Genomic DNA, 22,593 nt, shown 5'->3' with positions numbered 1-22,593 from the left:
TCTACAAGCAGGACAACGCAATATCTCACAGAATGTATGCATTCTTCAAAGAACATCAGGATGAGTTTATCATACTCCATGGCCACCAACCCCACCCCCCACCCCCCTCCCTCCCCCAGATTTAAACCCAGTTGAGAATCTGTGGGATCACCTCAGTCAGGCTGTTCGCAACATGTTTACCCAACCTAGAAACCTCGCACAGCGGAATATAACACTGGAGTTTGCATGGTTCCCTATACCCATCAGTATCTTCTAGAACCTCACTGACTTTTCCTGCATGTCCACACAGCAAAAAGTGGTTATTCAAGCTTCTGACAGGTGGTCACATTAACATGACTGTACCGTGTAGAGGATGTAAGTCAGTGACTCACTGCAATGTCATTCTGAACAAGAATGTAAACTGCATAAACAAAAGAGAGCAAATTTCTAATTCTGAGAGAAAGAAACAGTAACAATTTTTAAGCTGTGTTGGAGTTATCACAGAAAGAAAATCATCTCGCCAAAGAGGAAGGGGCATGAATGAGGAGACTTTACATGAATAAAAAGAAGCAGACATTAGTAGTATGCATTAGCAGACATTAGTAGTATTCATTATTAATTTAAAAAATTGAGAACATTAGACAATGTATTGCATAAATATTGTGATACAAATACTAATTGTTACAGTTGGTGCACAAAAGCACTCAAATTTTTCCTATACTGGAAGTTTATTGCAGTTAGTAAATGCAGTAACATCATTTGTATTTCAACTTTCTCAGCTTTTGATTTGAACACTGGAATCATGCATTCACCTACATGCCACATGGTAACAAAGTATCAGCTGCAACATGTTGTGATGATAAATGCCACAGCAATGATAAGAACAGGTCTCCACTGCCAACATAGCAACAAGATTGACTGTAACCAAACATTTGGTAATACAGGACAATTGTACAATTTTTAACTTTTGTCACTGCATGGATTTTTCACTGCATTAAAGCCTGACTTTCAAAGTTACAGTCTCTCAATATATGTACAAATGGAAAGTAGTTTATTAAGTCACTAAAACCAATGTGTTATCACTGATGAGCAACTTAATTAGAAAGAGCTGCAGTGTTAGAGAACGAGCACTTTTGTCACGATGTCACCAGACTGGGATATCCTCGGACATCTGCTGGCTCTTGGTGTGCTAATTGAGCACAGGATGGGCAAGATACAGTGACATAGCCCGAATGTAGGTACTACATTTGTAGGATACTATCTCCAAGGTTATGCATGTACTGACCTTTTAAAGTGTCGTATGTCACAATTCAGTGATTTCTGCCACTGCAGAGTTAACTGTCATGGGTAGCAATGTGTAGTGGCAGGTACTGTTGTTGACTATAACGGACTACAACAGAAAAAAGGTGCACCGTTTCTCACCCATCAATTCTACGCTCAACCACAACAACTAATTAGCAGCCATACTATTCACAGTCACCTGACTGCTACAGGATACAGAAGCCACCAACAGTGCATACCCTGTACTCAGCTCCAATCAATCTCTGCAAGCTGTCGGCAGTGCTTGAGGTGTCATCTGTCAGGAAGTTATACAAACCAACAATGTGTGTTGTGGCATCTATATCTTAAGAAGTCGCTGCTATTATTAGTGGTAAATGGGATGCTATGTGCTACTATGAAGGCATATCTAAATCAACTGTTCATGAACATATGACTAGTGTACACATACATCATACTTTACTTTCCACAAGAGTAACTAGTCAATGACATTTCTAAGTTCAAACTACAGAAATAATTTCCATTTTTATCTACATACCTACTGCTAGGTATCTGAAAAATTCACATTTTGTAATAAATCTGAACATAGATGCAAATTCTACATCAAAATGTGACAACATGAAATTATTTAGTAGATGCTATTTCATAGCAAATTGTATTCCAATGAACTGTAAGCGGCAATAAAATGAAATTGAGATGGACTATATAATGAGCATAGTGCAGATATTGCTAATGCAGTTAAGTATGTGCACTCTATTGGGAATCACGAAGGAACAATGCAATGTTCACCTCTGTGCCATTTGTGTTAGATGTGCTCGACATGAGTCAGTGAGTCATATGTGCATCAGACTTCACTATGGAGGCTAGGAAAGAGGAACAGTGAGATGTAGTGTGGTTTTTCACTGCAGAAGAAATATCATGAAGTGAAATTCGCAACTGAATATCTGCTGTGTATGGCAAAAACAATGAGTGCATGGTTGCACGAAATAAACGATTTCAAAGTCAGGTGTCACTGAAAGACAGCATTCAGCCAGAATAAACCTATTGTGCCACTGCCCCTTCTCTCATTGTTGCAGCAGTTGCTGCCATGAGAAACAGTAGATGGTGGAAGACATTTGGCTCATGGTACACATCAGTCACAGTACCGCTCACACCATCATGGCAGAGATCCTAAAGTTCCTTAAGATCTTCACACAATGGGTTCCTCACAGCCTGGTGGAGGAGTAGAAGTTGAACACAACATCGACATCACAGCAGCACCTGTAGTGGTAACACAATGAACCATATAATTTCCTGTCCCATATTGTCATAAGAGATGAAACATGGTTTAACCATTTTGAGCCAGAGAACAAGCATCAAAGCCAACAATGGATGCACATGGTTTCATCCCAGTGAAAAAAATCAAAAGCAGTGCATGCCACCTCCAGAAAATAATAATCTTTTTCTAGGACTGCAAGGGACCACTACTCATGAACCTTTGGAACACAGCACTATAATTAATGCACAGAGATATATGGACAAATTGAAGCAGGCCATGAGTCCAAATACTCAGGAGTGTCAACGGATGGCATCATTCTGTTGCAGGATACTGCCCATCAATATGTTGCCAAGGTTGTTTCAACTGCACTGCAGAAGTTTCACTGAGAAGCCATTAAACATCATATGTACAGTCCTTATCTCTCCCCCATTCGATTTCCATATTTTTGGAGTCCTGGAGAAAGACATTCATGGCCGTCACCTGGCTTCAGATGAAGAAGTGCAAGCCTGGATAGAACCACGGTTCCGTAGGCACCACAAACATTTTTCCTTCAAGGCATTGACTGTCTTCTCTCACAGCATGGCAATTATTTTTGAAATAGTAAATGGTTTGCTTTCTTGTGTTTTCATTTGGCTCATTTTCATTTGAAATAACTTTATTTCCTGCATATAAAAAATCTAAAATTTAACCAATTTTCTGTTTACTGGTATTGCCCATTTTTGGGCAAAGCCCAATCTGGAAGGATAATGTGTGTGAGTATGTTTTTGCAATATAATAAGTGCACAAACACAATGATGTAACAGTTCGCTTTATGCTCCAGGGCCACAGCAATTGTAGGTGGTTGAATGGTTTATATGAAATACACACTGTGTAATGGAACATAGTACTCAGCCATGAGACCTAGCATTTTACTACAAAGTAACATGTACATTTGTCTGCTAGCTACAGTTAAAAAATTGGTATCATTCAGACACAATTAACATTACAGTTTTCGGTAGTGGAAGTTTTTAACAGTGGTTGTGTATAATACTGATAGATATCGGGCTGGAACTACCTTGTTGACGACACTGCCAACTACAGAAAGCAATTGCACACTCGCCTTTACCAAATGCTTTGTTTGTGTGTTGCTCATCGTTTTCTTTTCTATTTTGAAATGAATAAACAGACTTATTGTATCACATCACAGAGTCTGATTATGACCCTCGCATCAATAGAAGGGGTCAGCGATCTTATGACCATGTGTCAGTTCTGCTTTCATAGAAAAGTGGCCAGGTTGCCCTATGAGAGGCAGGCGGCACTTGTTCCCCAGTACTACTCCTCTCCACTCTGGAGATTGTAAGTCTCGTTTCGATTTGCTTACGCTTGTGGCCAACTGTCAGTTTATAGTGTCTGTACTTTGCACTATCATGCTCAGAAATTCGAATATTTCAACATATTATGACCGTGCCAAAACTCTTCAACTAACTCATGAATAAAGTTATTTTCAGTCTTACTTCTACACTAAATGCCTTGTAGGCGCTATCTGTAACACTGTCAACTATAGGCTGCACGTTTATGAATATCCGCAAAATGTTGAAATTAATGTTCTGCAGATTTTGCAATTATTGACTAGAGAGAGAAAAGAAAAATAATTTTGAGAAACTCCTTAAAGCAGAGAAGCACTCGATTCACCGGCAGGAAAATGCTGCTGTTTCTCAACAGAAGCAATCACCTGCGTAAGTATTAAACATTCCAGTCAAAAACTCCCCCCTTGCCAGAAAGTTATTTCAAAGCAGTAAGGCTTCATCTACCAACACATAGCATAATAACATCTTAAGTTTGAATGTCTAATCATATAAAAACAAAAAAATACGCAAATTTCACCAAAGATGGATGCTTGTTTTGCCAAAAATAGATGGGGATTCCACCAAAAATAGGTGGGGATTCCACCAAAAATGGATGCAAAATTATCAAGACCCTAGTAACTTCATGGGTGCCACTGTTGAAAATAAGGTATCTTCCCATTCCAGTTAATGTTTCACAACAGGAAAACGAGTACTTTGTACTTGACCATATAAGTGCCAGCAACCAGGACATCAATAAAATAAAATTAAATGCTGCTTGCTCTCAACATGGTGAAAGCCTTTCAATTTGATGCCACACCAGTCACTTGCATGTCATTTTCTGTTGCTTGTGTAATCAATTAGAGTTCCCCCTGATCTCTCACAAGGGACATCGGAATTCTTTCTACATATTTGTACTAAAGAAAAATCTGAGGTTGCCTGTGGAACGCTAACCCAGCAATGCTGTGTCAGTAGCTGGTGATGTTTAGCACGAGTTGAGTCTGTTGTAGCTCAAGTGCCCGAGGGTAACCAGCCAGAGGCCCATTACCAGAGGTGGGCAAGAGCGTGCATACTGCTTACGCGAACACAGTCAGACAACCTAGTCATAGCTCATACAATCGTATGCCTCAGCTGAACACTCTTAGACAGGGCTGAGCTGATGGCTCTTATCCACTTGACAGAACAAGGCACAAACACAGCAGAAGAGTGTCACTCAATGGGTAGCCTACAGTACCTACACACAGCTGCAGGTGATCTAATCAGCACTAGCAAGTGTCCCTACTCCACGCCGAGCAGCTAGTCAAGACGAATGTTCTGCACAATATAGTGAATCATGCAAGGGAAGTAGCATAATGAGTTTATCAGATCATTGATCAGGAGCCATTCCTTTTTATGAAATGTAAATCGAGACCTGTGAGATATTTCTGCTGGTAGCAGGCAGGATTCAGGAATTGGTAAAGTTCTAATATTAGCAGTGGGAACCACCTTAATCAGCACCACTTAAATAGTAAGATAAGCTATGGAGAACCACAGAGAAATAATGAGGAAGAAAAAAATGACTCACAGGATAACCCACTGTGCGGAATAACCCACCATGCAGGTTTTATTGATGAACTGGCATGTGGCAGATGCCATCCAAGCAATTCAAACAGTATCAAACTCTGCAAACTGTCTCTCAACAGAATCAATGAGCTTACTCTGAGTGCTAAAATCACACGTGCTTTCTTCTGATTAAAAGTAAAAAAGATCTAAAAAACTACCCTGATTTTGTGTTTTCGACAGCACTCAATATGCAGCAAAAGCTTCAGTCTTGGTCCTCAGAGTCTGAGTAAGACACAATGCTCGAAAGTGAAATGTTCCCAAATATGGATTAAACAAGATGTTTTCTAGCTCTCATAACAATTCTTTCATTTGCCCTACTTCAGAAGGATGTAGCTTACTCTATCGATGGGTTGCATACATTAAATAAGAAATATAGATGTTAACACAGCACAGGATGTCCAGAATAATAGGTGGCTAAGTTTAGGCAACAACTTCATCACTTTAGAGAAACATATCTACAACAAGTACTCAAATAATACTGTCAAACCAGAAAACCTCCTTTGGAGAAATGGAAATTGCATATAGACTGTACATATTGAGTTTGAATGACTGCTTGCCACAGTGCACTGTAGTTATGACAAATGCTAAGCACTTTAGAGAAAGTTTTGCTTTTATATTTTGTAAAAGTTTTTGTGCTATTAATTACTGCACAAATGACACGAGCACTTATTTGGTTCTTTTGCAATTCTGTAGTTCTAATGTCAGTAGCAGCGCAGATCTGTGCTGCCTGTAGCATCATAAGTGTATAATTTGAATATCTCAGGACTGGGCCATCAGCTAGGTGAATAATTTCCTAACATAGTTCCCTCACAATAGTTCTTCAGTTCAACTTACTTTATTTATAAATTTGTTTTGCATGATAGTATAGGCCCAGATACCGTTCACAATAGCTGTATAGTGACTATGCTTATTGTGTGCAGATGCAGGGGGAATTGGCAATTGATCACAGCAATGAGGTCTTTACCATCTACAGACCATTGACTTTGGGCATTACAGCAATTGAGCACTTGGGGCGACAGCCTTGTCATTGATGTCTCTGAGCCACGAAGAGCTCATTTACAGGCAATTTGCTATGGATCCTTACTAGCAACAAAGTGCAATAAATGCTGTTCTTCAAAACAGTTTTGGTGTTCTCAACATTAACTTCATTAAGGTGGCACAAATTGTCACTTATCTCATTATACAGAGTTGGCATGCCTCATACCTCCATATTCTACAATGAGGCACAGACAGAATGTACTATAACTATTATTTGTTTCACTGGCATTCACTGACTTGCAACAGACATTAACATGGGCAGCATCTGGGGACTGAACAAACTTCATTAATCACAGCTCCTAAAACATCTCAAATTCCTCTTTGGCAAAACCTTTTTAATCATTTTAAAGATGACATCTTACTGTTGTTGACAGAAACTTTTTTTTCTGTACATGATTACACATCCACTTACAATGCAGTCACAGTGGCACCACTATCAGGGGATTCTTCCAACAACCAACACAGGCCGAAGATGGCCAAAATTTTCAAATCCGTGTACCAGTATGTGCACAGTCTCAGTGAAATTGAATTTGGGCAATAGTTGATGGAATTCAAATCAGTATGTTTCTTTCAGTTGAATCAATCAAGGTTCTCACATGCAAAACATGGAATGCGAGAAATTTTTCAATTTAGTACAAGAAACAAGGGGCTGATGTCATCCTGAGGATGAGAAAGACAACAACAGGGACATGTCCTGTGAATCTATGGTTTGAAATTGCTACATTACTGGAAACCAGAAGTTTTAAATAACTTATTTAATAAAAATCCATCAAAGAGACCACAAGTTTCAAACAACATAAAAATTTAATGAATGTTATTTTATATTACATAATGAATGTTCCGTGGCTGTCTAGCGATTTCAGCCTCACGTCTATACTTAACGCAGCATGTCACCTGCAACACAGACAAAATCTGCTTCAGAAATTTTTGGCCTAGATTATATCCTCAAAAAATTGTGTGTTCAAGTGAGAAAGATGGTGTACATCAATTCTGACACAAAGTTACTGTAGTGGACCTTTTGTGACTTCTTGTTTGTGGGCATTAGCTGCCTATGAATTATTATTAGTGCTTACTGGTGTTTTTATGCCAGCAGGGTTGTTATTCTGTTATACGAAGTGGTCTGCAAATGTGGCATATGTGTTTCTACTTTTCAGTGTTTTAAGTATTCTTTATTCTACAATTTCACACACACACGCTGAATGACAGTCACTGAAGGTTAACCAACATATACTGAGATCACAGAAGTAACGGGATGCCTTGTAATATAGTATCGAACCACATTCTATCCAGCATTGTGCAACAACTTTATGTGGCATGGGTTCAACAAGTTCCCCTGCAGAAATATTGAGCCACACTGCCTCTATAGCTATCCACAACTGTGAAAGTGTTGGCAGCGCAGGATGTTGTACACAAACTGACTCATCAATTATGTACCATAAACATCTGATGCAAAGTCAAATTGCCCAGAATGTTCTTCAAATCAATCATCCATAAAAATTTCATCACTGTTTGGGAACATGAAGACTGTAAATGGCTGCAAATGGCTGCAAATGGTCTCCATGTGGTGAACGTAACCACTTCCAATCAATGATCATTTTAGTTGAACCAGAGGACCCAGTCCTTTCCATGTAAACATAGTCCACACCATTATGGAGCCACCACCAGCCTGCACTGTGCCTTGTTGACCATTTGGGTCCATGGCTTCATGGGGTCTGTACAGCATTCGAACCCTACCATCAGCTCTTACCAAATGAATTCGGGATTCAGCTGAACAAGCCACAGTTTTCCAGTCATCCAGGGTCCAACTGATTTGGTCACAAGCCCAGGAGAGGTGCTGCACAGAATGTCGTGCTGTTAGCAAAGGCACTCACATCGGTCGTCTGCTACCGTAGCCAAGTAATGCCAGCTGCACTGTCCTAACATACACATTCGTCATATGTCCCACATTGATTTCTATGGTTATTTTATGCAGTGTCTGTTAGCACTGACAACTCTTGTGCAAAAGGTGCTGCTCTCGGTCATTAAGTGAAGACCAACAGCCACTGCATTGACCATGGTGAGAGGTATTGCCTGAAATTTGATATTGTTGACACTCCCTTGACTCTATGGATCTCGGAATATTGAATTCCCTAATATTCCCAAAATGGAATGTCCACATTGAAAGTCTGTAAATTCCCGCTGTGCGGCTATATCATATCGGAAGCCTTTACACATGAATCACCCAAGTACACATGACAGCTCAGCAAACGCATTACCATTTTTATATCTCATGTATGCAATATTACCACCATCTATACATGTGCTTGTTGCTATACCATGACTTTTATCATCTCAGTGTGTGTATGTTTTGCCAAATTTGGCTGAAGCTGTGCAAAGTGTTTGTAATCTTTCTTCTCAATGTCACCATGAATCATCTCGAGTAAGCAAAAGAATATTTCTCTCTTCATCTCTTATTTATAAAACTTGCATGGTTATTCCAGTAATTGAGGAAAGAGTGTACAGCACTCACCACATTTCTTTCAGTTATATCTAGCTCATTCACATGCATGCAGTGCCTTTTTAATAGTAAAAACCTAATTGCATCACCTGTCTTCAAGCAGAGAGACGTCATGGTATCTGCTACACCGAAGGAGGTTAAAATAGATTCTAACCTCCTAAATAGAACAGATGCTGACCTTACCTAACCTCCCAGATGGCTGTCAAATACTGACAAAAGAAATCAGGCCCACTGTGGGCAAACTGTTGGCCAGTGCAGTTATGTAACCTCAGGTGACAGAGTCTGGCAACCGTTTTCGGTGTCACTGTGACCACGGCCTTAGGGATGTTATTCCTCACCGCACAGAGTTTGTCAATCATTTTTTACTCATTTGTGTATGTACTCAAGTGCTGCTCAGCAGTGCCTTCAGATTCCATTTACTTTTCCAGTCTGCATAACAGTTTGGAATTTAATGTTCATGAATATTTTTTGGACTGTTATAAATAATTAATATTACACCTTCAACATGATGGGATTATTTGCTGCCTAATGCTTATCTGAATGACCAAAACATATATCTATAATACAAAGCGAGGTCTGCTGCATTTGATATTTGCAGAGAATACACACACTACTAGTCGCCAAGTGTCACAATTGTTGCACGAAAAAGAAGGAGCTGTGCACTTACGCTGAAACACAACACATGGGGACAGCAGTCCAAATCATTTGGATTTGACTACAAACTGCAGACAATATTTTTTTTAGGTGGTCTAAGAGTTTGGGATTGGTGACAGTGATTCCTCTCCATCTGGGAATCACCACCATTATAGTGACAACTTGTGGCATTCGTTGCTTGTTATCACTGCTCGTTGGAATTATTGGGTACAAGCTTTATCCCTGGTAAAGGTTCTTGACCTTCTCATTCATAAGCTGCAGAAGTGTTTCGTATACCTCAGTATATCTCTATTTCAATTCTAGACACATCTTTATGAACACTTGGAGAAACTTGTGCTTAAAATTTAAAACATGATTTCTGAGCCATTATTATGTAAATGCAAGATCCCACAATCACTGCGCCTCTGGCATACTATATGGAAAGTGCGCATCAACTTGCGGATTATTGGTGAAGAATTTATTTTTAATCACATATTTACAGTTTTATTTTGTTCTCCTTAGTGCAATATCTTATTAGCAATATTGTTATTTAATTGAAAATGTAATCAATAAACAACTCTTAAAATGGTCTACATTAATAAAAAATAGTGCACTACTTTTTAGCTGAGTAGATAAAATGTAATTTTCTTATTACTCACTTCGCTGGGCAATTCTTTTTTGAGAGTCCAAACTTGCTATTAACTGCTTTAATAAATCATGTATTTCTACACAGACAGCAGTATTCTGACCACTATCATCAGAACAAAGTTCAAATTCATAAAGAAACTCACTCAGGCCTTTCAGACAGCCAATGATAAGTACAAATGACTGTTTTGATGTCAGTTTCTGTGTAAATAATAAGTGTACATTAGAGTAGCAATATCTTAACACTAAACTACTAGCTAACAAGAAAATAAACTTAGCACAATCAATACCTACCACATAAAAGTTTATATCCACAAAATGTTAAGTACCCAAACGGAAGCCCTAAGTGTACACTATATTTTTATCACAAAAAGTCTCCACATTAGACAAGCAAAATCTGTGGCAAAAGGACTGAAAGCTCTAAATATAACTGCCTTATAATAAGTTTATCTGAGGGAAGACAAATGTTTTTGCTGGTCGGTTTTGTGGAAAATCATCTAATTTGGCAATAAGGACTTTGTTAAATCAAGCAGTCTACTCTTAAATGTGAGTGTTGTTTGACAACATACAACAATTATGTAATAATAAAGATTAAGTAACATATTTTTCCTGTCACTGATATAATGTTAAACTAATATAAGAAAATCCATGGCATCACACAGATTATGTGAACTGATACCAAAAAGACAAAATTAGAGTGACTACCCTTGCAATGCAATGGTGTTCACCTAGATATTTAGCTACCAAGAGGTCATCCTCTCTTACATTTCACAGTGTATCAATTTTCAGTTTTTATTTACAGAGGTCAGAAATATCACTTTCAGAACAAAACAGTGTCATGTACCACAACATATATGAAAAAGCATCTTTTTTTGTAACTCACCTGGCTTCTTATAACAAAGCTGTATCTATTCAGCAGACTCTTTTGATTAGTTTTCTCTGGATATCTATGAGCTATAATTCCCAAAATATGTAAGATATGTTGCTGAACTGAAACAATTCAAAATGCGAATACATATATCTTGTAGCAATTGAATGCATTTAATGAAGTAAAATCATTTCATTAAAGGTGCACAAGTGAGTAAAAGCCTGATGCACTATTATTATCCTAACATTAAATTTTACACATTGTGTCTTAGCAGCAGAAGGGACAATGGTAAAAAATTATGTGGTTAGTTCACTGGAAAAAAATTTTGATTACATTGTTTCTGTACACATAACAATTGAATTGGTTTCAACACAACTAGGTTTTCTAACTCAGTTATTTTTACATCATCATTGATAAGTTCTTTTATTACTCGCTCAGCCTTTGATTTGTGCGCGCGCGTGTGTGTGTGTGTGTGTGTGTGTGTGTGTGTGTGTGTGTGTGTGTGTGGGGGGGGGGGGGGGGGGGCGTGCTGTTCTTTCGTACAGCATTCTTTCTACTACAGTCTGTCACATGCAATGTTCATATGGTCAAGTTGCTATTAAAATGTTATGGGTTGCTCCCTCTGGATGTGAGCCTCAAAAGCTAAGTCTGCAGATTCAAGATGGTGTAATAACAGGTAGTACATCTCATGCATTTGGTGGACTGCTTGCGTGACATATATACAAGTTATAATAGTGCTTGGTATACAGGACAATAGCATAAACACGGAAATGCGCACGTGCACCGTGCGCATGTACTCACTCTCACACACACACACACACACACACACACACTTTTGATTCCGGTGCTTTAATTCCTCTACATGCATTAAATATATACTTTATCAACGCTATCTTAAAAAACAACAATGAGGATAATATGAGTGAGGCACAAGTACTACTGCTGCATTACACAATAAAAGAAACTGACAGTTTTGCAGGAATTCATGTGGAAATTAGACAGGTTAGTGAAACTACAACTAAACTTGGTGATTCCTGAGCTAAAGATCATATTGCTTTTCTAATGTTATTGAACACTTAAGAAAAGAGATGATAATGCCTGTAACAAAAAACAATAAATAAAACGTTAAGTGTAGGTGTACATCCAGAATGTCCAAACACATCTGTAATCAAGCCTGTTGGTAAGAAGAGTAACACAGCATCACCTGGTAGATACTGACCCTTTTCGTTTCATTTCATAAAATAAAGCAGTCCTGTACGCATCACAGACGGAGCAATATTTTGATATCTACTTTGCAGTAAACTAATCTACCGCGCACTGTGTGGCTTTAGAGCTGCCACCTTCTACTGTGTAAACTGTTGACAACATCATAATGAAAGTATATCACTGCTTTTAGAATAAATCGCTAACCTGGGTGACATAGGTGGATCTAAGGAAAGCCTCTGATACAGTGCCCCACAACATTCTAATCAGAATGCTACAGTACTATGAAATAGGGGTAAATGCTCTCCTACTACTACAGTCATACCTAAGGATAAGAAACTGTTAAAGTGAGGAAAAAAAGAAAAACGGATTCTTCATCTGCTGCAAAAAATGTGCTGCAAGGCTCTGTTCCAGGACTCATTATGTTTATCACATTTACAAATGATCTGCCCTCCGTATTACCCTATGAGACACTAGTGCATGATGACAGCACATTAATTGCTCATAATACCAACAGACTGCAGCAATAGCAACAGATACATGAACCTCCTGGTTTCAGGCCAATGCATTGCACATAAATGACACCAAACCATAAAATATTGTATTTAATTAAAATGCTCTCAAACAAGAAACTAAATCAGTGAAGTTTCATTGCATCCACATTGACCAAAGTCTTATCTGGAATATACACAGCCAAATTATGTACCAGATTCTCACATGTAATGTATTTTCTGCAAGAGCTGAGAGACAGTGTTAGTGGAACTCCCATGCTATAAGCCAACTTTGCTTTCTTCGGGTTCTATCCAATATATAGAATCCTGCTACGAGCAGTCTCATCTGCATCAAGGACTGTATTTAAACGGAAAAAAAGCAAGCAGATGCATTCCAGGAAAACAATGACGACACTCCCTAGCATGTATGTTTGTCATTGTCTAGTATATGCTAGGGAAAACCAGGATAATTTTGGCCTTAGGATGCCAACACATCCCATAACACAAGAAATGGGTATGCAATTGACAAGCCATATGACAGAATACCAAAGATCCACAACTGCTAGTCTCAAATAAATTAACAAATTACCTGAAAGTACCCACTCAGTGCCCTTAAATAAATTCAAAAACATAATGACAAAATGCTTTACATTTTACCCAATTAAGCAATTTAAAGAATGTATAATATATTAAATACGTAATTTTGATTTGAAGTACCTATACAAATCTGTAATGTTTTATAAAGTTATCAATGTGCAATACAGATTCTTTATGACATACTATATTAGATTTATAAACAAAGGTTAGCTTCTACAACAACATGCAACATTAAAGTAAATTTTTAATATCTTACTGTCACATAATTACAACTTAATTACTTGGGGAGCCACCTAAGAGTACTGTAATGTTGTACCTAGAGACACAGATAAACTTTGGAAAGCCCAGCAATCTATACTTTTCATAATATTGTCATATATAAACCTTATATAAAGGCACTGATTGCATTTAAACGTCTTAAAGCTGAATAAATATCTAATTCCATTCTATTTTCACAATACAGTATATGAGGTGCTTTAGTGGAAGTGGAATACATTTTAAAGCTGAATAAATATCTAATTCCATTCTATTTTCACAATACAGTATATGAGGTGCTTTGGTGGAAGCGGAATATTTTCAAATTTTCCTATCTTTCTTCATTCCTGTCCAGTCCATCCTCTGTTGGATTGAATTCAGTGTGTGTGTGTGTGTGTGTGTGTGTGTGTGTGTGTGTGTGAGAGAGAGAGAGAGAGAGAGAGAGAGAGAGAGAGAGAGAGAGAGAGAGAGAGAGAGTGCGGGGGGGGGGGGGGGGGGGGGGGTGTTTATATTCACCTTGTCTATGATGCAGTCAATCGAACCTTCCTTTATTCTGATTTGCTGATTGCTCTCTATATGTTACCTGAATCCTCAGTTTCTTATTGTTGATACACCCCAAGTCACACTGTTGTTGACTGCTCTGGCTTGCAGCCCTTAATGACTTTTGTACTAAATTACTATGTATAATTTACTTTTAGTACTATTCATCTCGTTATATAATTAAAGTACTAAATATCTGCTTAAGAATACTTACCTGTGGGTTGTGCCTTTGACTTTAGATAACAATTTTCCAAGGTAGTTATTAGTTCTGAAATTTTCAAATTTTGGTCCCATGTATTTAGCTTCAAAACACTCTGCAATACTTCAAGTGCTTTCACTTTTTCTGCAGCAGTTACTTCTGACTTAAGGCAATGCAAACATGCTGTCTGTAAAACCAAAATCAATTCATATTTTAAAATCAAACCACACCACAAGTTATTGACTAGGCTCACAATTTCCGTGGAAAGGAAACATGATGTTCTGTCTTGAATACTGCATAAGAAATTGCAATTTTATCACCAACTCTAGATGAATTTTCATTAAAGATTTTTGCATATTTCAATGGCAAGGAATAAAATTATTTTTAATTACAAACCCATGGAGAACACAAATTATTGGAGTTTTTGCACCATCTAAATATTATTCATCCGAACATCTTGTTTGTCATGGAAACATAAAAAGGTGCTGGTTGCTGTTCTTGCACATTTTGGTTAGAATGAAGAATGACGACTCTCTGGATTGTTCGGTTTATATTAAGCCCAGTCACATGGAGTTATACTCAGTCTTCAAGTTGTCATCAGCCATCACATACAACAAATGTGCTTCATACAGTTGCACATGGGACATACACAGTTTCTGATACCCAGAGTGTCATTAAGTAGCTCATCCACCTAAGAGAAGTCTTCAAGGAAAATGTAAAATCCATCTAGTAAATAAGGTAGATCAATAGCTCATTATCAGTTGAAGCAAAAAAATCAGCAAACAGATAAGGAGGATAGTGCACTGACGAAATTCACAGCATTTCTTCCTCTTGTTGGCAATGTCTTGTTCAAGACAAGCACGATCCTCCAGTAATTTCACATTAATGAGATTTCCATCCAACATCTGAGATTGCAGACATTCTTGGATTGGTGAAGGGTGATTTATTACTGTGGAAGGATAGAGCATATAAAATACCTTGCCAAGATGGTATGGCTTATGTAGGTCAGACCACACACACTGTGGAAGAATGCTACTTAGAACGTCAACACTGTACTTGTCTTTTGCAATCCACAAAATCTGCCATTGCTGAACAATGTATTTCCACAGGACATATAATGTAATACAATAAAACAACAATTTTGACTAGTGCTGATTCATTTTGGAATTATTATTAAAGAGCCTGTGGAGCTACGTATGGTGGAAAACATTAACTGGAGCAGGGAGCTATCAGTTGGGTAACAGATGAAATCCTATTACTTCTATAATTTGCTCATAACAAAGATGACAGTACACCAAGAGCCACAGTGAGTGGATGCCACCTGATCGCAGTTTCTGCCAACAAGGGAGTTTGCTGCTGGCAAAGTGGCCAGTTTTGCAGTAACAACCACGAAGCATGGCCAAAACGCATACAGCATGATGATAAATTGTTCAAGGTGAGCAGTTGATTTAATTCTTTGGTGACTCACCCTGAAGATGTCATGCAAGTGTCCAGATGCAAAGATGATCAGCTGCACGTTCTAAACATAACTGAAAACTGCTGCATATCATTTAGCATCAAATATTTTTCAATCCTCTAAAGCCATAGTCATGACATGCCCAGTGTAGTCAAAGAAATAAGTGATTCTCTTTCTTTCTTTCTTGGTCGAGTGTACTACCACCCTTGGCATATTAAAGGATGCCTCTCTCATGGTAAGTAACATGTCATTGCTCTTCAATCATGTTGCACACAGCATCAATGTTTTTTAACAGCAGCCCATTTTGGTCAGCCTTCAATAAATCATTTCTGACAAATACGAACATGATGAAGTCTGCAAACCTAGTCTTTGTTGAAGGTTTCTGACAACCAAAAGTTCAAGCATTGTGTTTTAGTTAGGACCTTATGAAAACCACAGCAAAGCAACCAACAAAAAGTCTTTAGGTGAATTCTGTATTCATTCACAACACTGATTCTCTAAAAATTCTCTGTAAACAAGCTACATGGCCAATCTCTGAGCTTCAATTCTTTTATTAACAATAACTGAAACTTTTAAAGCAGAAGTTTGTAGAAATTTACAAAGCAATCTTTATAGACAATAAAGATCACTACCACATCAAAATAAGCTACAATCATTACCATAGAAGGACAAGATAATACAATGGATTGTTATAACGACCATGATCTGTAGAGCTCGAAGAACATACTGTATTTCGCAGACTAATTCTGCCTCATCATGTTCACACAGGAGAACATTTGAAGAGAATCACTGCTGAATGTAACAAACTGACAGCCATGTCACATTCATGAAGATTTCTTTTTTTGTCTTAAACTTTTACATGTTGTTCTCTTCCAACATAATCACCATCCACTTTTTTCATTTATTTGTTTAAGCTGATACAACATATTTCTGTTGTTTAAAACATGACCTACAGGCAAATATATGAGGGTACAAAGAAATTACAAGACAAAGGAAGGAGACCCTGCATATTGGAAACCAGATATGTGAGGTAGTAGAAGAGTTTAAATATCTGGGGATGGTAGTATGCAACGGAAATGACGAGAAACAATTTGAGATCAAAAGTGCACAGGCAGAAATATGTCTAAGGAAAGACAGACTGTACTGCTGTGTGGAAACAATTTGAGATCAAAAGTGCACAGGCAGAAATATGTCTAAGGAAAGACAGACTGTACTGCTGTGTGGAAACATGTTAGGTGAAATGGAGAAGCCATTGGTGATTGGAAAGGTGGCAAAATTGCGTTGTTTTAAAAATATAGACATCAGTAAGCTTCCAGTCACGTGGCGAAGCAATAAAGAGGCGTGGATGGTGAGTGGTCTTATGGAAGAATGGCTGGGCTCTTTCAATGCCAAAATGAAAAAAGGAAATTGCCAAGTACTCCTTTTCCTAGACAATGCAACCCGCTACCTGAAAGTAACATTACCAAATATGAAATTGGCTCGGTTCCCTCCAGGTTCAACCAGCCTCACACAGCCCATGGATCACTGTGTTCTTTAAACATTCAAGTGTCATTATAGGTGATTACTGATGCAATCCCTTATTTTTAGTGTTGAAGAAGCCGAAAGTGAATTTGCTCTTTCTCAGTCAGTTCCTGTCCTGAATGCAGTAAACTGAATTGGCTTGCCAGTAAAGGAAATAAAACCCAAAACTGTCATCAAGTGCTTCAACAAAGTGGGGTTTGGGGGTCAAGAAAAAGACGCTTCTGTGGCCATCGAAGTTCAAGAAAATGCAGCAAACTAATGAAAACCCGAAGCATTTCATGTAGTGCAGATGATTACATTCAAAGTGATGACTTTCTGTCAACTCACTCCACTTTCACGTCTGCAACAAATTTAATAGAAATCTGCAACACAGATGATGATGATGATGATGATGAAACAAAGGAAGAAGAATAGGAGCAAAGTGATGCCCTAGAAAAATTAATATGCCTGAAAAAGCCATTGCATGCCTAAACTGTGTTATGCAATTTGCAGCACACACAAATTCTCCCAACTTTTGGAACTATTGTATGGTGCAAAAAAATTGCCTAGAAAAAACCATTTTGAACAGGAAATTAAAACATGTTTCCATCCTTGAGATGTGGCAAAAAATTGAAATGTAAAACAAATAAACATGAGAATAATATGTATGTACATACAATAATAAACAAATTTAAAGTTTGAGTAAAAATATAGAAATGCCGTGTTATTTACCAATTAGTGTAACAGTCCAGTGTTCTGTTGTCCAACATACAGTAAATGAACATCTACTGTGCTGGAGTGAAAGTACATAAGCACAGTATATGCATAATTAAAAAATTTTACTGTAATTTTGTGCACGATACCTGACAAATTTTACATAGCCCAGTGAGTCTTGCATAATCCAGAAACTTTTCCAATTTGGGAAATTATTTTAGTACCAGGCAATTCCAGTTTGAGCAAGTTTTACTGTATATTGAGCAAGACTGTACAGCCAAAAACTGAGGAGAAGGAAGAGCATACAATGAAAACAATGTGTTCACTGACAAAGAACCAATGAAAAAAACACCAAAATATGAATCCATAGCTGTCCATGAACAACATCCTCTTTTCAGTACCAGATAACAGACTTTTTCTAGCTTCAATAGTATTTAAATCAGCAACTGTGCTATCAAGCCTGCACTGAACCATCCTTTGACTTCTTAAATAATACTTTTGATTATTCTTAATGTACAGCATTATAATATTCCTATAACTTTCTCATCCCCTTTTTAATATTGCTTGCATTTCAATCACTGTAGGCTCAATTTTTCTCTCTTTTTCAGTCATATTAGTATAACTTAACTTATCTTACAGTATCTACAGTCATCTCTGCCTTCTACATAGATAAAGAATGGTGTTCACCATTCATCTATGGCAACCTAAATCTTTTTATTGGTAACAATGGGAGAACTAAAAATCTGTAAGCCACTAATTGTAACAAGTCTCACAATTATTGATGATTAGTGACTGACTAATTTATTAATGGAAGATCTGTCTTTCCTCATGAAGCAGGCATTTTTTGGTCTCACTTTATTTTCTATCCTTTTTTTTTTTTGTATATTAAGAACTTCATTTACTACTCATACCACAATTAAAAAATTCTATTTTCCCCTCAGTGTCTCTGCTGTATCTGTATTCTTTACTGATGATCACTACACACACAAAAATTATGTCAGCTGATAACTGCACGCTGAATAATGACAATGTTAACGTAACATTAACACAACTATTAACTGTCCAAGTACAGATTCCTTTCACTGACAACTGAATGCACACTGGCACAGAGTTGGTCTGACTCGAGAACATTGGTGAATGGCAGAGACGATGAAATTGAATGAGGCCCCATTGGCGGCAGCCGCATGTGTTCATAACTGCTGCTCAGGATGCTGGCTGTGGACGACAGAAGTGCTTACTTCACCCATCCACTGCTGGGGCTGGATACAAATGCTGCAGTGGTGGATTGTGTGGACGCACCACAACATCCCTCCCTCCAGAGTCAGCACCACAGGATGACCACGCCGATAGAATCATTGCTGGCAGAATGTTGGCACACCACCAACAGTGGTGACTGCAGCGGCAAAAAAGCTGCTGCATGGCAACAGCGCTGGTTTCCATCGGTTCACCAGCATCTGAAGAGGCATCGCCCTTGCAGGGATAGGCAGTCAGCTGTCTCAGAACTGGCGGAATACATGGGCAGAAGTGGCTTGGAGAAGGTGCACTGGCCACAGTGACAACCCCTCATGTCGGGATTCCGTATGCCATACAGTGGCAAGAGACAGGGGAACATCCACCAGGTGCTCCCATGAGTAAGTGGCATCCGGGCAGCCCTGTCAAGACACCGATTGAAGTTCCAGGGCAGGCAGCAGCTTGATCTCAATGTGGTCAAAGCCCATCGACCATCCAGTGAAGAACTCCCCATGGCACCCAGGCCCTGGGAGGGGGCAGCACCTATAGGGAGGCCCTCCGACGGTGTCCACTGTGGCTGAGGTGGGTCACTGCCCCACTGAGGGCATAGTTGATTCTGACAGGAAAAAAGTGAAGCACCAACAGCAGCCATGGAGAACATTCGCCGGCCATGCACCTTCCAAAATGTAGCCAATGCCCGTCCCGGCCACTGACAGAAGATGTGCACTCAGACTGGATCACTCACAGCATATCTGAAAGGGTGCCACCATGCCACAGGCATGGCGCAGGACTAACAAGGTGTAACAGAATCCATGGTTTTTGGCTGTGAGAACCTCCACTGGGCTCCGGTCATTCAGCAGATTGGTCCTGTAGGTGCTTAGGAACAGAGGTAATACTGTATCAGGAAGCGAATCCACCAAGCACTTTACCAATTGCATCTTAAATGTATGCACCATATGTTTTGCCTCACCTTTCTATTGGGTGTGAAATGGTGCAGACGTGAGGTGAGTAATACTGTTCCAAATGCAGTAATCACAGAACATTGCCAAGGCAAACTGTGGGCCTTATCGGAGACAATTATCCATGTCAATCCTTTGGTCACAAAAACTGTGTTAAAGCATACACAGTAGCTTCTGTTGAGGTGGAGCACATGCACATGACCTATGGATAATTTGACAGTGCATCCATCACTACTAAACATTGAGAGTGTGCCACTGATGCCTCACTAACATTTTCATGCAGTTTATGCCCCAGTAGCCATAGTGGAGAAGCACATGAATCCAAGGTTGTAGGATCAGTGGGATAACAATGTAGGTTTCGTCTGAATCTACACTAAGAAGTAGTCTCTATCAACCAGTGCCAGGAAAAAATTGCGGGATGAGCCCAACCCCTCAGCAGGTAGCTGTTCAAGCCAACCTTTCAACACAAAATGAGCACTGGATCTTGCCAATTGACTACTTCTATGCAATATGCTGTGACTTGGAGCACTTCCATCACCTGCTGGACATGATGATCAATTTGGAAATAGCCACTAGATGATGCTGTGTAGGAACGTCACCATCCTTCAAAAGAAGATGGCCCACATATCCTTCTCCCACGTGAAAAAACTGACTTCCACAGGTTGCACTTAAGGCCTGCCTCTTGCAGTTTAGGGAAAAAGAGTCCAAAGGTATTCAAGATATTCCTGCCATGACGGCCTATGACAATTATGTCATCTACACAGTTTGCACAAAAGGGGATATCATGTATTAATTTGTTCTAAGAACTGCTGAAAAATAGTGGGGTCACTCATGACGCCGAAAGGCAAGCATGTGTAACAGTATAACCAAAATGTGTTGAGATGCAGAATCCAGATATGACTCCGCCAAAGAAATTTTTAAAAAAACATTCACCAGACCAGTTTCACAAGCATTTCTTGGTCTGTAGAATTGGATAAGAATCCACTACCAACCGAGAATTAATGGTTGATTTGAAATCTTAACATGTATGAAGCACCCCCTGAAGGTTTGTGAATGAGAGCCAAAAGGCATAGCCCATTGACTAGAGGTGATATCTAGGCCCTGCAACCTATCGAAAGGGGACCAAACTTTCAGCAGATGTTGTCCAGTTCCTGTAATGGAAAAGTGTCTGAAACAACATACCGTATTTACTCGAACCTAAACCGCACTTTTTTTCCGGTTTTTGTAATCCAAAAAACCGCCTGCGGCTTAGAATCGAGTGCAAAGTAAGCAGAAGTTCTGAAAAATGTTGGTAGGTGCCGCCACAACTAACTTCTGCCGTCGAATATATGTAGCGCTATGCAGGCATGCTTTGCAGGCACAAAGATAGATACTGGCGCCAAAACCTCTGCATCAGTAAATAAATTTAAAAAGATGTTGGAAGACGAGCTTTTTTTCTCCGCCACGAGTTTCGACCACTGCATTTTCATACATTATTCAACGAAGTAAATACAAATTCCGTTTTGTTCATCTTCGAATGCAGCAGCATTTCAATGTACTACGAAAATCTGACTGGCAAGACTGTTTGGGATGTTTGTCAATATGGCCAACTCTACATTCTGATTTCTGAATTTTTTTCCTACCTGTGAGAAGAGATGGTTGCTAATAGGAACTATTATGAATTGTGAATCACATGCAGTATTCTCTTTACCATAAGAATAATACGAATATAAACATTTTGCCATATATTCTTTCGTGTTTGCTGCTATCTCATTTAAATCCTGTCTGCCTAATAAACTACGAAACTAGAGTGAGACAACAGCAAAGGTGGAAGAATATACATATCATGTCATGTTTATATTCGTATTATTCTTATGCCTAATAGTGATACAGTCAGAAATGAAGCACGACAACTGACTAGATTTTTAAATCTAAGATGACTAAGTTCTGTGCAGAATTTAATGTACTAAAGAGGCGTCTTCAAAGATTTTCAAATGGAGAAAAATTTCCGCTAATGTCTCGTTCAGAACATCTTCTATCATATGCAGTCTATTATTTGGTTCTTGTTGATCATTATCAAAGAAAGCAGTATAAAAAAAAAAAAAAAGCGGCGGTAGCGTGCACAAGAGCAAGCCATGCCGCGAGCGGCGACAGGTCATAAACACTGATTACGACAAACAATGCATGACACAGTACAGTAATGCATTTTCAGCTTAGAGTGACGTAAACACCTATAACAAAGAGAACGACACTTATCAGATCAAAGAAAAATAAGCAATCAATTCAAACCAGACGAAGCATGCGAAAAAGGAAGGGTACCCGCCTGACGCCTGATGCATAGCAATGGCTA

General features: G+C 38.8%; 1 protein-coding gene across 1 annotated transcript in view; it reads right to left on the bottom strand.

Moving 5' to 3' along the window:
* LOC124803212 (DNA-dependent protein kinase catalytic subunit-like) overlaps positions 1 to 22,593 on the bottom strand; it is a 561,762-nt gene that overhangs the window by 476,335 nt on the left and 62,834 nt on the right. Inside the window, exons 3-5 of the mRNA XM_047264427.1 lie at positions 14,421 to 14,592; positions 11,136 to 11,242; positions 10,267 to 10,453 (exon numbers count right to left, since the gene is read on the bottom strand). Coding sequence (XP_047120383.1) covers positions 10,267 to 10,453; positions 11,136 to 11,242; positions 14,421 to 14,592 — 466 coding nt within the window. The remainder of the gene's footprint in view (positions 1 to 10,266; positions 10,454 to 11,135; positions 11,243 to 14,420; positions 14,593 to 22,593) is intronic.

The sequence above is a fragment of the Schistocerca piceifrons genome, chromosome 1 (genome assembly GCF_021461385.2).
Source record: "Schistocerca piceifrons isolate TAMUIC-IGC-003096 chromosome 1, iqSchPice1.1, whole genome shotgun sequence".
NCBI classification, from domain to species: domain Eukaryota; kingdom Metazoa; phylum Arthropoda; class Insecta; order Orthoptera; family Acrididae; genus Schistocerca; species Schistocerca piceifrons.
This window is presented reverse-complemented; position numbering and strand designations above follow the sequence as displayed.